The 21,295-nt window shown below is 41.6% G+C and overlaps 1 protein-coding gene across 15 annotated transcripts in view; it reads right to left on the minus strand.

Moving 5' to 3' along the window:
- GREB1L (GREB1 like retinoic acid receptor coactivator) overlaps positions 1–21,295 on the minus strand; it is a 224,323-nt gene that overhangs the window by 149,296 nt on the left and 53,732 nt on the right. For 12 of the 15 annotated variants that reach the window (XM_043539772.1, XM_043539769.1, XM_043539768.1 and 9 more), the window contains one exon: positions 5,543–5,603. The exons of the other annotated variants lie outside the window; for them this stretch is intronic. Coding sequence is in view for 7 of the 12 variants with exons in the window: in XM_043539768.1 (XP_043395703.1) it covers positions 5,543–5,603 (61 nt within the window). In the remaining 5 variants the exon portion in view is untranslated. The remainder of the gene's footprint in view (positions 1–5,542; positions 5,604–21,295) is intronic. 15 annotated transcript variants of the gene reach the window in all.

The following is a 21,295-nucleotide window of genomic DNA, read 5'->3' on the forward strand; positions in this document are numbered from 1 at the left end:
TGAAGCTCTTCTGTTGCAAAATTGCCACCCTTAAATCTTTTACTGAGTGGCCAGAGAGGTTGAAGTGTTCTCCTACCGGTTTTTGAATGTTATGATTCGTGTCCATTTATTCTTTTGCATAGAGACTGTCTGGTTTCGCCAATGTACATGGCAGAGGGGCATTGCTGGCACATGATGGCATATATCACATTGGTAGATGTGCAGGTGAATGAGCCTCTGATAGTGTGGCTAATGTGATTAGGTCCTGTGATGGTGTCACTTGAATAAATATGTGGACACAGTTGGCATCGGGCTTTGTTGCAAGGATAGGTTCCTGGATTAGTGTTTTTGTTGTGTGGTGTGTGGTTGCTGGTGAGTATTTGCTTCAGGTTGGGGGGCTGTCTGTAAGTGAGGACTGGCCTGTCTCCCAAGATCTGTGAGAGTAAGGGATCATTTTTCAGTATAGGACGTAAATCTTCGATAATGCACTGGAGAGGTTTTAGTTGGGGGCTGAAGGTGACAGCTAGTGGCTTATTTTCTTTGTTGGGCCTGTCCTGTAGTAGGTGACTTCTGGGTACTTTTCTGGCTCTGTCAATCTGTTTTTTCACTTCAGCAGATGGGTATTGTGGTTTTAAGAATGCTTGATAGAGATTTTGTATGTGTTTGTCTCTTCTGAAGGATTGGAGCAAATACAGTTGTATCTTAGAGCTTGGCTGTAGATAATGGATCATGTGTTGTGTCCTGGATGGAAGCTGGAGGCATGTAGGTAAGTACAGCGGTCAGTAGGTTTCCAGAATAGGGTGGTGTTTATGTGACTGTCGCTTATTAGCACTGTAGTGTCCAGGAAATGGACCGCTTGGGTGGATTGGTCTAGGCTGAGGTTGATGGTGGGATGAAAATTGTTGAAATCACGGTGGAATTCCTCAAGGGCTTCTTTTCCATGGGTCCAGATGATGAATATATCATCAATGTAGCACAAGCAGAGTAGAGGCGTTAGGGGACGAGAGCTGAGGAAGCGTTGTTCTAAGTCAGCCATAAAAATGTTGGCATACTGTGGGGCCATGCGGGTACCCATAGCAGTGCCGCTGATTTGAAGGTATACATTGTCCGCAAATGTGAAATAGTTGTGGGTGAGGACAAAGTCACAAAGGTCAGCCACCAGGTTTGCTGTGACATTATCAGGGATACTGTTCCTGACAGCTTGTAGTCCATCTTTGTGTGGAATGTTGGTGTAGAGGGCTTCTACATCCATAGTGGCCGGGATGGTGTTTTCTGGAAGATCACCGATGGATTGTAGTTTCCTCAGGAAGTCAGTGGTGTCTTGAAGATAGCTGGGAGTGCTGGTAGCGTAGGGCCTGAGGAGAGAGTCTACATAGCCAGACAATCCTTCTGTTAGGGTGCCAATGCCTGAGATGATGGGGCGTCCAGGATTTCCAGGTTTATGAATCTTAGGTAGCAAATAGAATACCCCTGGTCAGGGTTCTAGGCATGTGTCTGCACAGATCTGTTCCTGTGCTTTTTCAGGGAGTTTCTTGAGCAAATGGTGTAGTTTCTTTTGGTAATCCTCAATGGGATCAGAGGATAATGGCCTGTAGAATGTGGAGTTAGAGAGCTGCCTTGCAGCCTCTTGTTCATATTCCAACTTATTCATGATGATGACAGCACCTCCTTTGTCAGCCTTTTTGATTATGATGTCAGAGTTGTTTCTGAGGCTGTTGATGGTGTTGTGTTCAGCACGGCTGAGGTTATAGGGCAAGTGATGCTGCTTTTCCACAATTTCAGCCCGTGCACGTCGACGGAAGCAAACTATGCAGAAGTCCAGTCTGTTGTTTCAACCTTCAGGAGGAGTCCACGCAGATAAGTCTCCTGTTGATAACAGCTCATCTTAATTAGCCTCTTTCAGTTTGTATGGCAACTTCCACCTTCTTACTATATGTTCCATTCTATGCATCCAGTGAAGTGGTCTGTAGCCCATGAAAGCTTATGCTCTAATAAATCTGTTACTCTCTAAGGTGCCACAAGTACTTCTGTTCTTTTTACGGGAACGCTAGTATCTGTTATGGGAATTTTAACATAGCGTATGTATGGATGTTATTGTAGTGCATTTGAAGGTGCAGTAAAGGTGGACTGTAGCAGGGAGCTGGTGCAAAAGCACCTAATTAGCCCAGTCAGCTCCAATCAAGGGAAGCAGATTGGGGCTGATGGAAGAGGCCTGATGCCGGCCTGAGGAATGGCAACACCTTCTGGCCTGACAAGCCAAGGGCTATAAAGGCTGGGAGGGAGCCAGAAGGCAGGGGGCAGCAAGGGAGAAGTCAGTCAGGGAGGGAGTTGGAGGCCTCCTAGCTGAAGGCTGACTCTGCTGTAAAGCTTGTATATAGATAGACACTGGTGGTGGGACAACCTTAAGTAAATAAAGACACGGGTATTTCACAACCCTGAAGCACAGGTGAGAACAGGTGGGCCCCAGGAAGAGGGGTGGGTCGTGAACCCTGTTACACAGACATTTTCATGAATTCCATAACAATTCAGTGCAGTGGACGAGTGTATTTTCTCGAATTGTTCTAGCTATAAAGCCATGACTACAAAGACATTTAGAATGTATTTTTAATAAATAAAACACCAATGTAAACAATTTTGAGTAGTAAAAAGCTAAAGATACATAACACTGCACAAACCGAAAAGGAGAGATTTTAAAAAAACCCTTCAGAAGTCACAAAGAATAGCATGCAGACAAGGTCCTGACCCAGGATCACAAATGTATGTACACAGGACACTCATAACTGTTCTCCGCATCTTGGGATGTGGGATAGCGATAGAAGAGCCTCTCCCTTGCTGGTGAAGGCGTTAAGTGAATCTCCCATTTTCCACTGTTTTCTTTGTTGTTCTGTGACATAGAATGCCTAGAGGAGGACCTGTTTCTGGGCACTGTTGCAGTGAATGATGCATCCCAGAAAGTGGAAGTTTCAGAGGTAGAGGCTGCAGGGGACACAGAGAATGGTGCTGTCCTTTACCAGAAAGTTACCATGTTCTCCAGGAGGACGATTTGCCTCTCCGTCATCCCCAGCAGCTGTGCTTGTGCAATCTAACTATTTCCCTGCCCTTCTCTCTCTCTCCTCTGTTATGCTTCAGGAAACCTTCCATCCACTCCTTCCTTTTTTGCGATTCATACATAAAGGTCACTCAATAGGTCATTCCTTGAGCTCCTCCTTCCTCCTATGCAGATTGGGCAGCCATTCACTTAATATTAACACTCCTGTCCTAGGTCACTGCTATGGGGGAAAACTGGAAAACTAGTTATTGTCAAAACTGAAGTCTTCATGCCAACAGTCATTAAAACGTTGCTTTTTCCTTCATTGTGGAATTCCATTCTCATAGGCTTTCCCCACATCTTTGATGAGCTTGGAGATAGTTAGATGTTTTCACAAGCTTCCCCATTTGTGCAGGGCCCTGGGTCTGTGCGGTCAATGCAGTGGGTGGTTGTTCTACCAACTTGGGGGAAAGAGGTAATTCACGTGAAAAGCACAACAGACATCAAGGTGGAGGCTACTTAAAGATAGTGCAGCAAACTCAGGCTAGTAATTGCATGTGTACCCCTGTAGGTAACCAGTGAGATGGAGGTTGGTGGGTAGGGAGAGAGGGCACTGGCTGATGTAGGCTAATGATTACGCATGCACTTCTGTAGACTATGCTTACTTTGGCTACCCTGAAGCATGTTCCCAAAAGGCAAAAAAGGATTCTGTTCTACAAGGCAATGGGCAAAACTGGGAAAATATGCCATGCTGCCATTTGTCACAATGGTGTCTCCAGAGCTGCTGCTGGAGCAAAAAGGGAAACATGATTTACATGTGCATGTCTCCAGAGAGATGCATTGCCATGAAATCTCCATGCCAAATTAGAGCACTATTTTTAGCTTAAGTTCTCTTTAGTGCCCACGGATAAGCATAAATTGCACTGCCAAATTTGTAGAACTCTGCAATAGCTTGTGGGGGAGGAGTAGATACCCTTAAAATAACTTTCTTTTGAGAAGAAGTGTTACGTAACTGTGTTTGTCTCGGAGTTCACTGGGTTGATGAGATTGGAGATTTCATTATCACTCTCCTCCTCTTCGTTTGTGCCATCAGTGGTGTCCACCAAATACAATGGTTCAGCAATGGATCTCTCACAAATATACAGTCCAGCTCATTACAAAAGATGTAGACTCTGCAAGCTCTCCCAGAGCCCTATTATTGTCCCCAACACTCTTGTAACCCAGTTGGAGCTCCTTTCCTTTACTAAAGCATTGGCTTGGGTCCCAGTTGTACCCTCTTTCCTTCATTTTTTCCAGACAGTTGTTTGTATATTTGTGCTTTGTGATGGCTAGAATTCAGGTGGGCCTGTACATGCTCCTCTCCCCAGAGAGCAATGAAGTCCAGGACCTCAGCACAAGACCATGCTGAAGCATGAGGCACAACTGTTCAATGATCAAGAGTAGAGTATGACAGGTCTGCAAACCCTGCAGCAGTTGTAATCACAAAAGACAGAATCTGGCTGCACACCAGCATTTAAATGGAGAAGTGGCATCTGGTCAGGATGACCCTGGAGCAGTAGACGACACATAGATATCCATCAAAGCAGCATAGGATACCAGTGGAAGGACTTGGCAGTTATGTAATGTTGTTTCCGGATGGGGATGTAGCCACATCTAGTTTGCTGAGTGTAAACCCACATCTCAGTAACTCACTTTCCAAGTGGATTTAATAACACACATTAAAAAGATGACTTGCAAAAAAAAAATGGTTTGTGACCACAAGGTACTTTAATGCAAAATACCTCATGTTAACCTGCAACAAATTTAAATTGTAGACAAGCCCTACGTCTAGGATTTCACCCTTTGTGTTTGCATACTTCCAGTTCGGACATAAAATGTTCACTTGTGAAGAAAAATATGAGACCTGCTTTTGGGGAAAACATATTTTAAATGAAGCATATTTCCCATACAATGAAGCAGATTCTGTCCTGCTACACTAGCTTTGATGAGGTTGCATCGGTATAACCCAGAACAGATGGCCCAATACATAGTGTTCTGTACACAAATACATATAGATGTTTAAAGTGCAGAAAGCCTTCTGGTTTCTCATTTGTAATGCACACTGTAGGTTGATTAAAGAAATCAATAAATTGGGGCATGGTTAGGGGTGTGCTTCATTCTTTTCAACAGTCACAAACAGGAACACTAGAAATTATCTGCTTAGGGCTCCTTTTAAAACATAGTCCTTTGTTGGGTGTAGTTCATGAAACAAGCCAGCACAAGTCAGATCATAGCAGGGCACGGCTCTCTGGGAACTGCTCCCAGACAGTATAAAAGTGATCCTGGCACAGTTCTCAGTGACCTGTTTCAAGTGGAAGTCAGGCTGGAATCTGCACGGCTAGCATACCCAATCAAAACAGCAAAAGGTTATAGCTGACTGAGTGTTCTTTTGTTGCGGTTGCCAAGAATAACTGCTTCATCTGAGACACTAGAACTCACGGACTCCTTATGTTTATCGGCACCACTATGACCTTGACTGCTTAGTTCTGGACTCACCCCGTAAAATATGGGACCGAAGCCGTTTTGTCATCGAACACTTCTGCAAGCGAGTCTTCGTCTGCAAGGAGGACAGAGAAACCAGATAAAGCAAAACCTGACGGAGCGTTTTCTCTTATATGCTGTAAATATAAGTCCTAGCTGAAATGTACTATTCAAAATGCAAATAGACTTCTTCCCCAAATCCCATAAAAATTGTTGGTGATGCCAATAAAGTTGAAATCTTTTTTCAAAGCTAAAATAAAACACCGTTTTTGAAAAACCACAAACGAAAAAAGTTTTCTAGTCCTTTGTACAGCAAAAGGTTGTAGATCAAGTACTGGAACAATGCACTCTACCTCCATAAAACACTTCATAAACATTAAATGAGAGAGAGTACTAAACATTATTATTTAACTGAGAAAATTTGGGGCTTAATTCTATATTCAGTTAAATAAATGGCAAAGCTCCAATGGGCCCTTGATAGAATTGTGTGAAGGATTATGTGACTATTAAAGTAGTTACATAGGGGTCATCAGTCCTCTATCAGATGCACAAAGTAAACAAAATTGCTCAGCTTTCACATTCACGTATGGTTTACTAATATGCTGGCTTCCAGGTAAAAATCTGAAGCCCTTCAAAGGGCCAAGTAAGCACAGGTGGGAGAAATACAGCAGAGTCTATGTTTTATTCTTAGGAGGGAAATCAAGTGGGGAATAAAAAAAACAAGCTTTGTAACATTAGGACTATGTACTGTAAAAGTATATCTTGGTCAAAGACAGCAATAATTGAAACAGCTGCGTTAAACTTTTACTGTCTTTGCTGTGTCTCTTTTTTAAAATCACATTAAGACAAATTTTTTAGGTAGACTATTAAGCCAATTTGTGTGGTTACTGTTACAATAAACCAGATATTTGGAATCTACCAAGGAAACCTTTCATTAATTGAACTTTTATGCAATGAAATATGTTAACATTAAATACTACAGTATTTGACTTATGTAAAATAAATTAGTATCCCCAGGCTCTTTCCAAGCATCAGATTAAAATGCTCTTTGCAAAATATCAAACAAATATTAAAAAATTTTCATGACATTTATGCCTCTGAAATATATTCTAAAAGATTTTTTAAATGTCTTTTAAAGGTACATTTAAGGTAAATTTAATGCATATGATGAGGATCATGTTTAAGTTCCAGGGAGAGAAGAAAAATGTAACCATGGAAATTACATTTTTGCTAGTGTTTTGGACCTAGCTGAGGGTTACACATCCAGCCATCCTACCATTAGTGTACTTATGGAGAGACCGTAACAAAGCTTCAGTACAGACATTTTGTTTAAGATAATACCCATTTGCCTATTATCATTTCTGACTCATTGACATGTAGTCTTGCTTCCATCACAGACCAGAGGTCTTGAATGGATTTGTATCCAATATATATATTTCCAAGCCTCTAATGCTCATGACTTTGAGGACTCCTAGAGCTGACCCCTACAAGGGAGCTCCCACATGAAGTTTGTACAAGCTGCACCACTACTGTAGTAGTCATAATATCCCAAAGCTTTTAAACTTTTAAACCATTTAAATTATTCAAAACACTTCAGAAACATAAAATAAGATTGGAGGAAAAGACAATGGAGTCAGATGCAGGATTTACATAGAGGAAATCACCAGCTATTGCAATGGGATTCTTGTGCATGGGATAAGTCTACGCACAAAAATATAAAGCCCAGGAATTGTTAATTATGAACTTGCCTCCATGATTAGTGTCAGATATTTTCACCCCCTCAGAAAAGCTAACCCCAGTGCCTTCTACCTACCAATGTAAAGCACCGAGGTACAGGTAGGGGTCTAGAGTAGTGGAAGCCCATCAGGGTAATCTGATTGCAGGCCGCGAGACATTTTGGTGGCGTTGACTGTCCGCAGGTATTGGGAGCTGCGGGGGGCCGTGCCTGAGGACGATCAACGTCACCAAAATGTCTTGTGGCCCGCCATCTGGTCTAGAGCTTCCCCCCCACACACACACTTATTATAAAACCCCCGGCCTGGAATATCTCTCGTGCCATGCATGATTAATGCATTTTTTTTCCTTATCCTTTGAGTTGGTTTTCACCAGCCAATCTTCCACATAGGATAGACTATAAATTCTTTTCCTTCTCAGCAAGGCGGCTGCAATTCTCTGTCATTACTTTGGGGAGGAGCACGCTGTCCTGATGCCCATCCAAGCAGGAGGGTTTTGTAATGAGAGTGCAGATTTATTACTACGATTTAGAAGCAGTGTTTAGTGAGCTGTAGCTCAGTACATGGAGGTAAGAGCCACGCATTACAGCATTGTGCAAGTAAATACCTGTAACCAGTGATGAGCTGGAGCCGGTTCGCACCGGTTCGTGCGAACCGGTTGTTAAATTTTGAAGCAGTTTTAGAACTGGTTGTTAACCCGCTTCCCTGCAGGGGGCGCTGAGGCTTTGATGGGCTCCGGCCGGGAAGTGATGTAATTCCTCCTCTGGCCGCCGGGGGTGCTGCGCTGGGGGAGCCATTTGGGCTGCCGCCTGGCCCTGGGCACAAGCCCTGTTGTTGCTGCTGCTGCTCCCCTGGCCCTGGGGCTCCCGCTGCTGCCTGGTGGGTCCCCGGCTGCTCTGCTGGGGCTGGGCTGCATCCTGCTGCTCTCCCCGTGAGTACCCACCACCCTGCCCGCAGCCAGCCCCCGTCTCCAGCCACCCCCTGCCCTGCCTCCAGCCAACCCCTGCCACACGCACCCTCTGCCCTGCCTCCAGCCAACCCCTGCCGCACGCACCCTCTGCTCTGCCTCCAGCCAGCCCTGCACCCCCTGCCCACAGCCAGCCCCTGCCACACCCCCTGCCCTGCCTCCAGCCACCCCCGCACCCCCTGCCTGCAGCCAGCCCGTCTCCAGCCACCCCCTGCCCTGCCCGCACCAGCCCCTGCCGCACCCCCTGCCCTGCCCGCAGCCAGCCCATGTCTCCAGCCACCCCCGCACCCTTTGCCTGCAGCCAGCCCCTGCCGCACACACCCCCTGCCCTGCCCGCAGCCAGCCCATCTCCAGCCAGCCCTGCACCCCCCTGCCCTGCCTGCAGCCAGCCCCTACCTCCAGTCAACCCCTGCCCTGTCTCCAGCCAGCCCTACACCCCCTTGCCTCCAGCCAACCCCGCACCCTCCTGTCTCCAGCCAGCTCCGCACCCCCTGCCCTGCCCACAGCCAGCCCCGCACCCTCTTGCCTCCAGCCAACCCCGCACCCTCCTGTCTCTAGCCAGCTCCACACCCCCTGCCCTGCCCGCAGCCAGCCCTGCACCCCCTGCCTCCAGCTAGCCCTGCCCCACGCCCCTGTCTGCAGCTGGCCCCACGTCCACTGGTGCCCTGCGGTTCCCAGGGCAGTAACCCTGCACACCTGCTTCAATGAGGGGGCAGGGAGCAGCTGGGATCCACACATGTGCATGCCCTAGGGTGACCAGACAGCAAGTGTGAAAAATCAGGACAGGGGGTGGGGGGTAATAGGAGCCTATATAAGAAAAAGAACCCAAAATCGGGACATCTAGTCACCCTACCACACCCCCAGGGAGTGGCGGGGACCCACACATGTGAAACGGAGCTCATTTCTAGTTCAGGCCCATCTTTTTAAAAAAGAACTTTCGGCAGGATTAGCATACATCCGTATTTTCGCGGACAGGTCAGGCTTTTTGGTTCTTAAATCGCTGTCCAGGAGGAATTTTTAAAATTTAAAAATTCCTCCCGGGAAAATAGATATATGGTAACCCTGTTGGTACAAAAAATATATACTGGGGCACATCCTTTAAATCACAACTTATTATAGGGAACCGGTTGTTAAGATTTTGGCAGCTCATCGCTGCCTGTAACCTTTGATTCTTAGAAAATGACCTAAGATTCTCTTATGCCCTGGATGTAAATGACAATGAAATTGACAACAACAACAAAAAAAGTTTCATGCCCCTAATCCCACCACGCCGCCACAGGGCAGAAGCCCCAAGTTCCCCCCCCGCCCAGTCTTGTAGGCAGAGAATGGTGGTTTGGGGAGTTCCAGGAGCCACATTTTAACTGTAAAAGAGCTGCATGCAGCTCATGAGCCACAGTTTGGCCACACCTGATATATCAACAAGTGAACAGTGTTAACTGAATTCAAAATCTATCAAGCCCATGATTACTGCCTCATGTCTTTAAATTCAGAATAGACAAGAGGATCATCTAGAAATAGGTCAAACAAAACACCAGATAGTTCTCGTCTTTCAAATATTTAATCCAAATCCTTGTTAAACATGGGGATTCAAATTCTCTTTACTGGGAGTGCCAGAATGTTAGACTCTTGGAACCTGAAATTTCTAATGGGTATAGACAAGGCTGACTTAGAGGAACAATGTTTACTCCACAGCCCTTTCTACACTACGGCTTCTGCCAGTGCTATGGGTGGTGAAGATACATCCACCAAGACTGACCGTGGGCAGCTGGTGAAGCTTCCCCTGGGGGAGGCTAGCTCCCTGCCTGCCTCTTCCACTTGAGGCCCCACCCCCACTCCACCCCCACTCTGCCTCAGGCCCCACCCCTACCACTCAGCCCCCCAGCCCACCGCTCCCCTCCCTTGTGCGGGGGGAGGATGAGGACAGACGCGAGCGGCAGGCAGGGGGGGCTCGTGGGGGAGGGGGCATGAGGAGGGATGCGGCGAGCAGTGTGGACCTTCAGAGCGGGAGAGAGGAGGAACTCATCAGGCAGCAGCGGGTGGTGGGGACCTCGGGGAAGGGGCGGAGCAGGAAGAGGAAGAGGTAGAGTGCAGGCAGGGCCACCACGGCCCAGGCATCCAGCAGTGGCAGCTGTGCCAGGGGAAGCTTAGCTTCCTCTAGCCTATTATACCCACCATCCATGGGAATGATGAATTCAAAAATCTTAGAAGACACGCCTTTAAAGGCATCACCAGCTCGATCAAAATCATAACTGCCACCTGACTGATGTACAATTTTTTTTAAACCATGGTTTAGGGAAAAAAAAAGTCATCTGTACATTTGATTTTGAAAACAGATATACACATTAAAAAGAAGAAAGGGGTGGGGAAAAGGCTTCATCTCAATCTTCATCCACTTTAATTCAGCAGCTGAGTTTTAAGATGATTCGTGCTTGTTCAGTACATGCTGTTCTCATCATAACGAACATTTACAGCAATTCTTATCTTCAAGGAGTACATTTTGTTCAGTGCTATTCAAGTGCGTACTCCAAACAGTAAACTACAAACGAAAGTAGATATGCTGAAATGAATTATGATTGTTTTTATGTAGATGTACTACAGCAGTGAAAGGCAACTGTACTATTGCTTTATTATTTCCAGTCTTTCCCTCCATGCACCTAAGTTAACAGAACAACCAGGAGAGAATGGTCCATTCCCTGCCTTTAAGCAGGATAATTATTTTGAATTTTGAAGGCTATGTTCTCAATTTGTATGTTAAATTAGAATTGCAACATACCCATTGATCCAATGCTTTAACTATTTTTCTTCACACAAGTACTCATTACTCAATGCCTGTCCAATTAACAACCCCATCCAAATATAGATCATAGCCCAGTCACTAGCTGTGGTGGCTTCAATGAAGAGACCACAGTAATTGGCATGACTCTTCTATAGCACAAGATTCTATTCCACAAAGCATGGAATCCATCGCACAGAAAAGCAGCTCACCGAACAAATTTTTACTGATTTTACACTAGGTTCACTTGCAGAGTCCCCAATCCTCACAGGCAAATGTATGTTTGGCAGTAATAACTGAAAGGAGGGAAGGCAGGGGAAGTTAAGTAATACTTTACTGCAACATCAAAACCTGTGTTAATTCTGGGAGGGAACAATTGCACAAACAGGTTTGTGCAAAATTGATTTTAGTTTAGAAAGGACTTGTGCTTTAGATGGCATCATTTCCAGAGTTAAGAGGCATTTGCCACATTTTTGGAGGAAAGTCAAACTACAGTTATGTATGAGTTGTTTTTAAGTTTGATTCCACCTCATGCCTGGAGTGGGAAGTGGATAATATGAAGTATTTTCCGCCATCCATGTTCATAGGCTGCAGTAAATATTTCACTTTCAAAAGAAAGGGAAAAATGAAAACTTTATAGACTTGCAAATCTGAGGAATTTATACTTGACTTGCATTCTTTACTGTATGGTTTTAAACTACAAATCCTTTGTAAGTACATAACAATAAGACAGGAAGTAGCGAAGTCATAATCAGTAACCTTAGATCTTTTTGAAGTGCAAAGAAGCAAAGTGACAACCTGCTGGGTAAAACTAACATCACACCTCTAGAGAAGTAGGTAAGTGATGAGAGAAAATCATTAACAGCTATTCCTTTGTACAGTGAGAATTTCAAAACCAATTACAAGTTCTCTGGAATGGGATACATTTACACTTAATAAGTAGATTGATTCAATGCACTTGTTTCATCATTCATTTTAGTTTTTGAAAAAGTGAAAGCCACCACTGCTGTTGGTATCCAAAAGACTTGAATGATTCCATACAGAATTGTTTTATTTTCTTCAGCATAAATGAGAAATTACCCAGGTTTATAAAACAAATGGATGGTGCATTTATTTAAAAAAAATTAGATTGCCAATATCAGCACTGAAACGTTGGACAACAAAGTCAAAATGCACTGATGAATATGCTTGTGTGTGTGTGTGTGTGTGTGTATGGGTATATATAAAAGAGGAATTCTATCAAATTAAAATACTAATATTTAAAGAAAAGTAAACCTCCAGCTGTATTATAATAATTCTGTTTTAATTATTCAATGAATTTGTAAATGCTAAAAGATATGTTTGCAAAACTTATAGTCTATAGTCTACAGTCTATAGTAGGACTGCTCTGTCCTGCAGTTTCTAATTTAAATAAACTCATTTCCTTTTTAAAAGGGGCACCGTCAACTTGAAATCTAGTCAATTTTTTCAAAAATAATTTCAGGTATTAAACCTGTCCCTGGGATACTCTGCCAATTTGGGTTTTGCAAACAAATTGTTTCGGACAGCAACAGAGGAAAAGAAAGACCTCCCATGAACAAGAGGGAAGACTGTTCTACTGACTGACTACAAAGGGAAAATGGTACAGACAAATAGCGGGGAAGAAAGGGGGGGGAATTCTGCCCTCTCATTGTGGATAGTTTGGAACAACAGTACCTTAAAAACAATCAGACAGAAGTGTGATTATTTTTAAGTTGGCGTCCCTTTAAAAAAAAAAAAAAAAAAAATCGCAAACCAGCTACCTGAGCGCAATTCTTCAACGAACTACAGTGCAACTACACTTAATGTGCCTGACGTTTATGACAAAATGGACAAGGTGGATAATGTAATATTAATATATATCATGTTACCCACCTTGTCTGCTTTTTCTCAAGGACTGGCATGGCAACAGATATTCAGGAGTATGCTGAAAGCCTCTGCGGGGATGAAATCTTAGCTACTCTCCTAGGCAAAGAGCTAGGGATGCACAGGATAAATTAGGGTAATGAAAAATGCTTTTAGCTACAGGGAGCCTAGAGAGCAATTAAGGGCTACGGAAGACTAGGTCATATAATTTTTTCCTGTACTACTGCAAACTTCATGTTTAGCCACTGTTCTTCCTGCTCTGTTGTTTCTGGTCAAATAGTAGGAAATCAATGAGGAAACATCATTTGAAGTGAGCTATTTATAATGCACCAAAAAGGGCAAGTACCTCATAAACCACAGTGATCTGTTTCCTATTAGCATCACACAACAGAAGGCAACATTATTCACATTAACAATTTTTACAACCTCTGTAAGTAAAGAGAATAAGGTTAGAAAGTGACTTATTTTTGTCTGCTATTAAATGTTAATTATTCATAGACAATAAACTTCTCTTTTTTTAAAAAAAAAGAGAAATCTGAAGTTAAAACTTTGATGTACCAATAGTTTGCAGGAGGAGTGAGGGAAAGGAACAAAGTTTACACCCCTCCCAATTGTTTTGGAAGTGAGTAATTCAACTAAGTCAAATTAAATATTTGTGTAAATATTATTTACAATCTACAGAACCAGATTTTTTATACCAGTAAAGGTAGGGAAATTCACCATCACACTGTATGACTGTGTCATGACAAACAGAGAGACAATGGGTGAGGTAACATCTTTACCACTACCACCATGATAAAGAGCATTTTCCTACAACCCAGAGAGTAAGGAAGAAAGAGTAACTGAGAAATTGAGTCATATGTTATACAGAAGGTCAGGAATCGGCAATCTTTGGCACGTGGCCCATAAGGGAAATCCGCTGGTGGGCCGGGACAGTGTGTTTACCTGCAGTGTCCACAGGTTCGGCTGATCGCAGCTCCCATTGGCCACAGTTTGCCGTTCCAGGCCAATAGGGGCTGCGGGAAGTGGCTGCCAGCACATCCCTCGGCCCCCACCAAAGGTTGCCGATCCCTGGACTAGATGATCATAATAGTCCCTTCTGGCCTTAAAATCTATTAATACAAATGGTAGACCTTAAAAAAGGACACTCAGCAAACACACTGGGTGGAAGCCAAGGGAATAAGAACCTGGAAGATTAAAAAGGTTTACACATAGCTAAGCACCAGTCATGCCAGAAGGGTGAAGTTGTATATTTTATTCTTTCAGTCATTGCTGGTATGATATACCATTATTTGCATGAGGCTACTCATTTTAAAAAAAAAATTCTCTAAAGTAACTATATTGTATGTAACCAAACTACATGCTTTTCAGGTTTATCTTATGCCCCAGAGATACTTACCTTAACAAAATAAAATATATGCAATCTCATGCTATGCTAGAATATTTAAGTAGTAGGTTCAAACACTATCTATTTCTTTGCAACAATGCTCTGTAAGAAACTCCAGCACTGGTCTCAAAATTTAACGAAAACAGTTAAACAGTTGGACATCTAAAACAGTGATCAAATATTCAGAGATCCCAGTTGCTAAACATTAGCAAGTTACTGCTGATAATGTGCAAACTGCAATTTTTCAAAGTCTTATATCTTGGGAAAAATTGGGTGGATTTTCAGAGTGATGGCAAAAGACATATTCCTGACATAAGGGCCACACACCTGCCAAATTTCAAGTCCCTGCTCCAAATAATGAGGGCACTGCAACATTTCAAAGTCAGTCACTAGAAAATTGTAACATGGGCAAAAGAACATTTTTTCCCTAGCATCATTCTCCATAGTGGAATTATTTTGGTTGAAATGTTCCAAACAAATTCAAACAGAGGCCAGCACCTAGAATGCAAAATTTCAGCCCAAAACAGTTAAAGTTTGGCAAAGTTATAAAGCAACTGAAAACAGGGCCTTATAATGGGAAGTGTCAGGCAACCTTAATAATAGGTGGTGCTACCAGCCCTGAGTATAATTAAATAAAAAGCACTTTGTACAACCAAAAATATTGGTTTCCTCTTGTTTGTTTATGAAAGTCATTACACTCTATGGTTGCCTATTGTAACTTCAGCTGCTTTTTTCCACATAACCTAAAAAGGGTCAACAAGAAGGCTTTTAATTTCAGCAATTTGACAGATGCAGTTGATCTGGTTTTAGAGCAATTTTTGATTAACATTTGTAGTTAGAATTATAAATTCTATTTCTTAGAGTGATTTACTGAACAATTTCCAATCTCTTTTGAAAGCAAAATTCTCATCTTGCCATAAAGTGAAATAATACTGTAATTAGTTTACTGGTGGGGGGGGGGGGGAATAAAAGAGCAGTAAATACAGCAATGCATTTGTAAGGTTGATACAGTTCAGTTTTAACATCATATTCACACAAGAGTTCATAGATTTTGAATATCTGCCAACTATCTGCCTGAGGCAGACTCAAATTTATGGTCTTCTATATATTATGAGCCTTTCACTACAAAGTGAAAGATTGCCAAGATCTATCCTAATGAAAGATCCCAGGTTTTCTAATTTCTAGGGAAATAAAACCTCAACAGCAGACACTGAAGATTGAAGAGAGATATTAGGTCACCTAGTCCATCTTGTCATTTCAGGATTGTGATCAAATATATTTTCTAGTATTGTGTCTGGCCTAGTTTTGGTTCAGTGAGGAGACTCCCACCATCTCTCTTGGAATACTATTCCATAGTCAAATACAGCAGTTTTCAGAGAGTGGTCTATGGAGAACTGTTTGGTAACATGATGTGGGCTCTTTTTTCCATTTTACCCTTTTAAACTGCATTAAGGGCCAGCTAAAATAAAGATTTTCAGACAATAAAATAAACTCCAGATTTTCAGTAAAGCTTAGCATCCAAGAGATCCCATTTAGGCATCTAAATAACTGGTGAGATTTTCAAAATATTTTCAGCAGCCCCATTATTTTCCACTTTAAGAATCTGCCCTCCTGTTCTCCCTAGTTGTGAGTGCTGATCACTTCTGAAAATCTAACCCTAAATATTTTCTTATTGTTAATTTTCAACAAAAGCAATACTTCACAAAAAGGGGAGGAGTTGGTCCATGCAAATGCAAATGGAAGAGTTAACTGTCTACAAAACACTATTAAAAGACGATCCATGCTACAACAAGGTTTGAGAATCCCTGTCAGAATGAAGAAGCTTGACTTGATAGTCACCTTACATAAGGGGTTCTCAAACTGGGGGTTAGGACACCTGAGGGGGTTGCGAGATTATTACATGGGGGGGGGTCGTGAGCTGTCAGCCTCCACCCCCATGTCCGCTTTGCCGCCAACACTTATAAATAGTATTAAATATATTAAAAAGTGTTTTTAATTTATGGGGGGGTCACACTCAAAGAGGCTTGCTGTGTGAAAGGGGTCACCAGTACAAAAGTTTGAGAATCACTACCTTATATCTTCTTAATTTCATCATATTGCTCCTACTAATAGCCCCTTGTACCACCATAAACAAGCTTGCTACCTCCCCAATGTTTACATACTGCTAATACTTAGGTGACAGTAACATTCCTACCAATCTGGTTTTAGTAATTAGTTAGTTAACTATATATGTTTTTATTCTTCTGCTAGAAGACAGCCAAACAAACCCTCAAGTAGATTTTTTTTTCTTCTCTGAAGTCCCTCTAATTTTGCCTACCTGGGGACTAGTGAATACCAAATGGTGTGGTATCAGCAAGATTACAAAGTGAGTCTGGTGCTATTTTTTGATGCCGCTGCATATGTAATTTTCCCAGCCATGTCATCCTCATTGGACAAAATATGTATATTTCACTTGTAAGCTCATCTTATTTTCAATACAATTTACAAACTCTCTCTCTCTCTCTGATGAAATTCACCAGTTGATAGAAATTTGCACTTGGAAGGTACACGTTAGAAGTTGTTTCTATCTAGGAGCTAAAATTTGTACTTTAAACCAGTCCTATAATATAAATACAGTGCCAACTTTTCCCTGCCAGTATCAAAATCAGATTTGTTGTTAAAATTCTGAGTAATCTACAAAAAGCCATAAAAGAAAATAATGAATGAACAGTGATGAACAGCAAGTGTTACAACATTAACTAGGGTCCAGGGCAAGTAACTGATCTCATAATTTCCATTTTTAGTTTTTACTGCCAGAATTTTTCATCGTGCAGAGAAAAGGAACAGGCTTCATATTTCATGTTAGGGAACAAGAAATAAAAAATGAGACACTTAATTCACAGCTGAAAATATTTTTTCGGTTCCCAGGAACAGACTTAAAAAATAAATAGTGAACCCTTTCTGGAGGGGTGAAAAATACGATAATTATTAAATACAGCTACCTTGATATAGGTCCAAAACCAGATGCCATATTCATGTTTTCAATTTAACCAGGTGAAAGGCTGGGTTATTTTCAAATCTCAGAGAATCATAGTACAGCAATAGTTGTGTCATGCCATATTTTATGGAACATAATGAATGAGCCACTGAAAAGCTTGGTAATACCTGGATTTCATTAGGAAAGTTAAGATATAATGTAAAAATTAAGACAGCTATAGAATTTTGGACAACATGAAAAAACCATGATGAATCACTGTATAGATATTCTTACTTAACCTGTCACATAGTCCATTGCATACATCACTATATGTATTAATACCTTAGCTCCAGATTCAATCCAAAAATGCACAGACATTTGTATGAGCTTTTGGCTGCTTTGCCTACCAATTTTTCCTAAACCTATTTGTCCGAGCTTACAAATGTTTTTATTTCAGAAAATACATGACATTGCCAACAGTCAAGACACAAACAAACAAGCACTTCACCATGATGAATAAAAGCATATATGTTCTTTAAAGCACAAAACAACTGAGAAGTACAAACTGTACATTAGAAAGAAAAGAATATCGCTTCAAGCACAAAACATAACACAGTTAACAATACTTATAATTTTTCCCTACAACATGGTCATGGTACTAGTAATGTGACTGTAGTTTAAAAGAATAAAGCTTGCATGAACATATGGTTCCCTATCTTATTTTCCATGGATAATCATCCTCAAAATTTCTAAGTCCAAAACCCACATAACATTTGCATTACACAAAAGCCAAGCAGTTGTGTAGAAACCATCCACGCTCAAAAGCAAGGAAGATAAGTCAATAAGCTGACCCTTTAAGATCTGTCTAGTTCAGTAATTGTTGTCAGTATGCAGCTGGCATTAAAGTACTCATGATCATGACCTTTGCATTTCTACAGACATTAGCTATTGTCATGAGGAAGACCTCTTTGGCCTCATACTTCAGATGCTGTTAACAACCAGCAAGAACACAGCATGTTGTGTCAGTAAGCAAATAACGTAAGAAAAATTAGGCACCACACACACACCCTCTGCCTCAGGTGCATATACACCCAAGTTGCATTTAACGTTTTAGAACATTCAAAATAAATCTATATTCTCAACAGTGATTAAAAGCTTCTTTTCTTTTCTTTTTTTTTTTTTTCTTTAAAGCAAACACTTGGGTTTTATCCACTAACTTACGAGCAAAAACAGGGAAACCAGAGAAGCTGCATGTTTTCAGGCATCGTACAAAAATTATTTTATTGGTTCATTATGTTCTACACAATGGCTCGTCTCTATCTTCCTCACAGTTTCCACAATAAAGGCTATATTATGGCTTTATGAGCCTACAGCTGGGGTGTGTGAAAAAGGGCATCACACTGATGTCAGTCCCTGGAAGCATTCTGCCTACATAGAAATCAAGGTGCTAGAATGCCTCCGGGTTAGCATAATGAGGAAGTGGCCCCACACCTCCTTTCGGAAAAGGCACTGTGCACTCCCCTTACTGCTAAAGCTAGTCTGCAAGTCAGTACCAAAGAGGGTGTGGCCATGGGCATCTAGCACAACAATTCCTCACAACTTGCCATGAAGGAGGGCAAGGACAGGGTTACGGTTCTCCCTTGTGCAGGTTCCCTCCTCCCACTTGTGTAGCTTTACGAAGGGGACAGATTCTGATCATAAAACGTAAGTCAGCCCAAGGTCTCTCAAAACTCAGTATAGATTATCGGAAGGGTTTCTGAACCTCAACAAACCTTTGGGTGAACCAGGCCTGAAGTTTATAACAAAACATGTTACTTTTACTTATTTGCTGGCTTGCCCCTTTGATCCCAAACCAGGACATTTTCACCTGGTATAGGGTTTCATTATAGAAATTTCACAGTGGCATTGAGAGGTTTAAATGTCAACATGAGTCTCAAATCCTAAAGTAATTCTTCACCTAGACATATGATAAATACACGGTTTAAAACTTCTTGCTGTTTTTATTCTACTCATCATTTCGATACTGATTTGAGAAAAACATACGCAGCAAGAGAGAGAAACATGAAGTGTTTTAACCCTCAGTCAGCCCTACAATTTGTACCAGTTTCTTGAAGAATATCTGCTGGCTTTTGAGCAATTTGAAAATGAAGCTCATTTTGTGTGTGTCTAATCATTTAGGATAAACTGCTGTATGCTGAACTGTCAAAGATTCCACACACACAAAAAAGAGCTGAGTGCACAGGACATGAATTTTATTTTTAAGCTGAACTCTGGAAAAGATTAGTGAAATTAAGCACCATCCAAGGCAAGCAGTTTGGCCATTGAAGTCATGTCATCTGGTGACCCAACTTGCCGTTATTAAACCCAGGATAAAGGGCAAGGACATCTTTCTTTCTTTTTTCTAGATGTCCTTGCCTCTTCAGCATAGACCACTGCAACTCCCTATGCCTCTTCAGTCACAGTTTTTATCATTTGTTATAAACACTTTTTGCAGTAAGCAGCAACCAATATTCCATTCTTGATTGGTCTTTATATTAAATGCAACATCTTGATCACTTTAGGCAATTGTCACTGCCCAGGCAGTTACACAGTACTCCCAGAACAGTATACATAGTTTCCCAATATACAAATACATACAGGACTTTACCTAGGGTGACCAGATAGCACGTGGGAAAAATCGGGATGGGGGTGGGGGGTAATAGGAGCCCATATAAAAAAAGCCCCAAATATCAGGACTGTCCATATAAAATCGGGACATCTGGTAACCCTAACTTTACCAAAATAATAAATAACCACCATAATAATGGATATATACGAAGTATATAACTGGATATTCTGAAGGTATGAGCCATCAGTCTTGTACTTCTGTACTATTCAGAGTTGAAGGTCATGCCATAAATCACTCAAAAAACAATTTACCTCAGATTTACAACAGGTCTTGGATTTGGCCTATGGCCTCTATGTCAAGATTTGAATACTCTCCATGCAGGTCACATATGAGCAAACAGGTGACCTTCTTGCAAAGGCTAGTTAGAATTGTAGTACTTCACAAGGACAAATTGATTTACACTGAAAATATTCATTCCATAGATATGTAGGACCATTAATAAATGCTAAGAGTCAGACCAACTGTGTAGTAGCAGTACATCATTATCAAGCAAGAAATCCAAGTTCACAACTTGCAGGAGCACTGCAGAAGCAACACATTCAGGCCATGCTTATTGTATGACACAGTTTATGGTCAGTTGAGGATTGACCATTATGTGGCTCCAATGGACCACAACCAGCATTCCTTTGTCCAGTGGAGTTGCAAGTGTTATAACTAAGAGCAGAATTTTTCTTTTCTGTGTAAGTGAGCTAAAGTTATCTTTATAGAGAATAAATGCACTATCTCTGTGCTTTCAGAAGGTATGAACTGCCAGTTGAAGACCTGTATTTAGTTTCTGGATCTCAGTTCCTTGTTGCTGTGGCTGGGAATTCTATAAAGGCAATATATTCAGCTTATGGAAAGGCAAGAAAAGGAACTGTAAGTACCTTGAACTATTCACTACTGACCCTCTGATCAACTAATTGGTTTTAAAGGAATACCCAGTGCCATCCAGTCACCCACTGAGTGGGAAGATTGTGTCCACTACATGCAGGGTGGATAAAAAATCAAGGATTAAAAAAAAAAAAAAATTGGATTTTTTTCTTAAACTAAATTCAAGTTTGTTTAAAAAAAGCTATTTTAAATTAAATTTGAAATTGACAACCTATATTAAGGCCTATATTTACTGTAATGTATTGAATAATTTAATTAAACAACAAATAATATTAAGTTTTAAAGAAAGTCAAACCATTGAACTGGTAGAAGTCACTGCCTAAGAACCTAGAACTAGAAGTTTGTTAAAAGTGCTAAACCCACTTCTAAGAGTGGTAGCCTCTTCCGCAGGTGCAGAGAGAATATTTTCTTCATTTCAGTTTATTCAGCTAGTTCAGCTCAATGAAATGTTCATTCAAAGTTGAGACACTGACTGGGAACTAAAAAACCATGAATGCTTATTTTCCTCTTCCTATCTCTGAATAATA

The sequence above is a fragment of the Chelonia mydas genome, chromosome 2 (assembly GCF_015237465.2).
Source record: "Chelonia mydas isolate rCheMyd1 chromosome 2, rCheMyd1.pri.v2, whole genome shotgun sequence".
NCBI classification, from domain to species: domain Eukaryota; kingdom Metazoa; phylum Chordata; order Testudines; family Cheloniidae; genus Chelonia; species Chelonia mydas.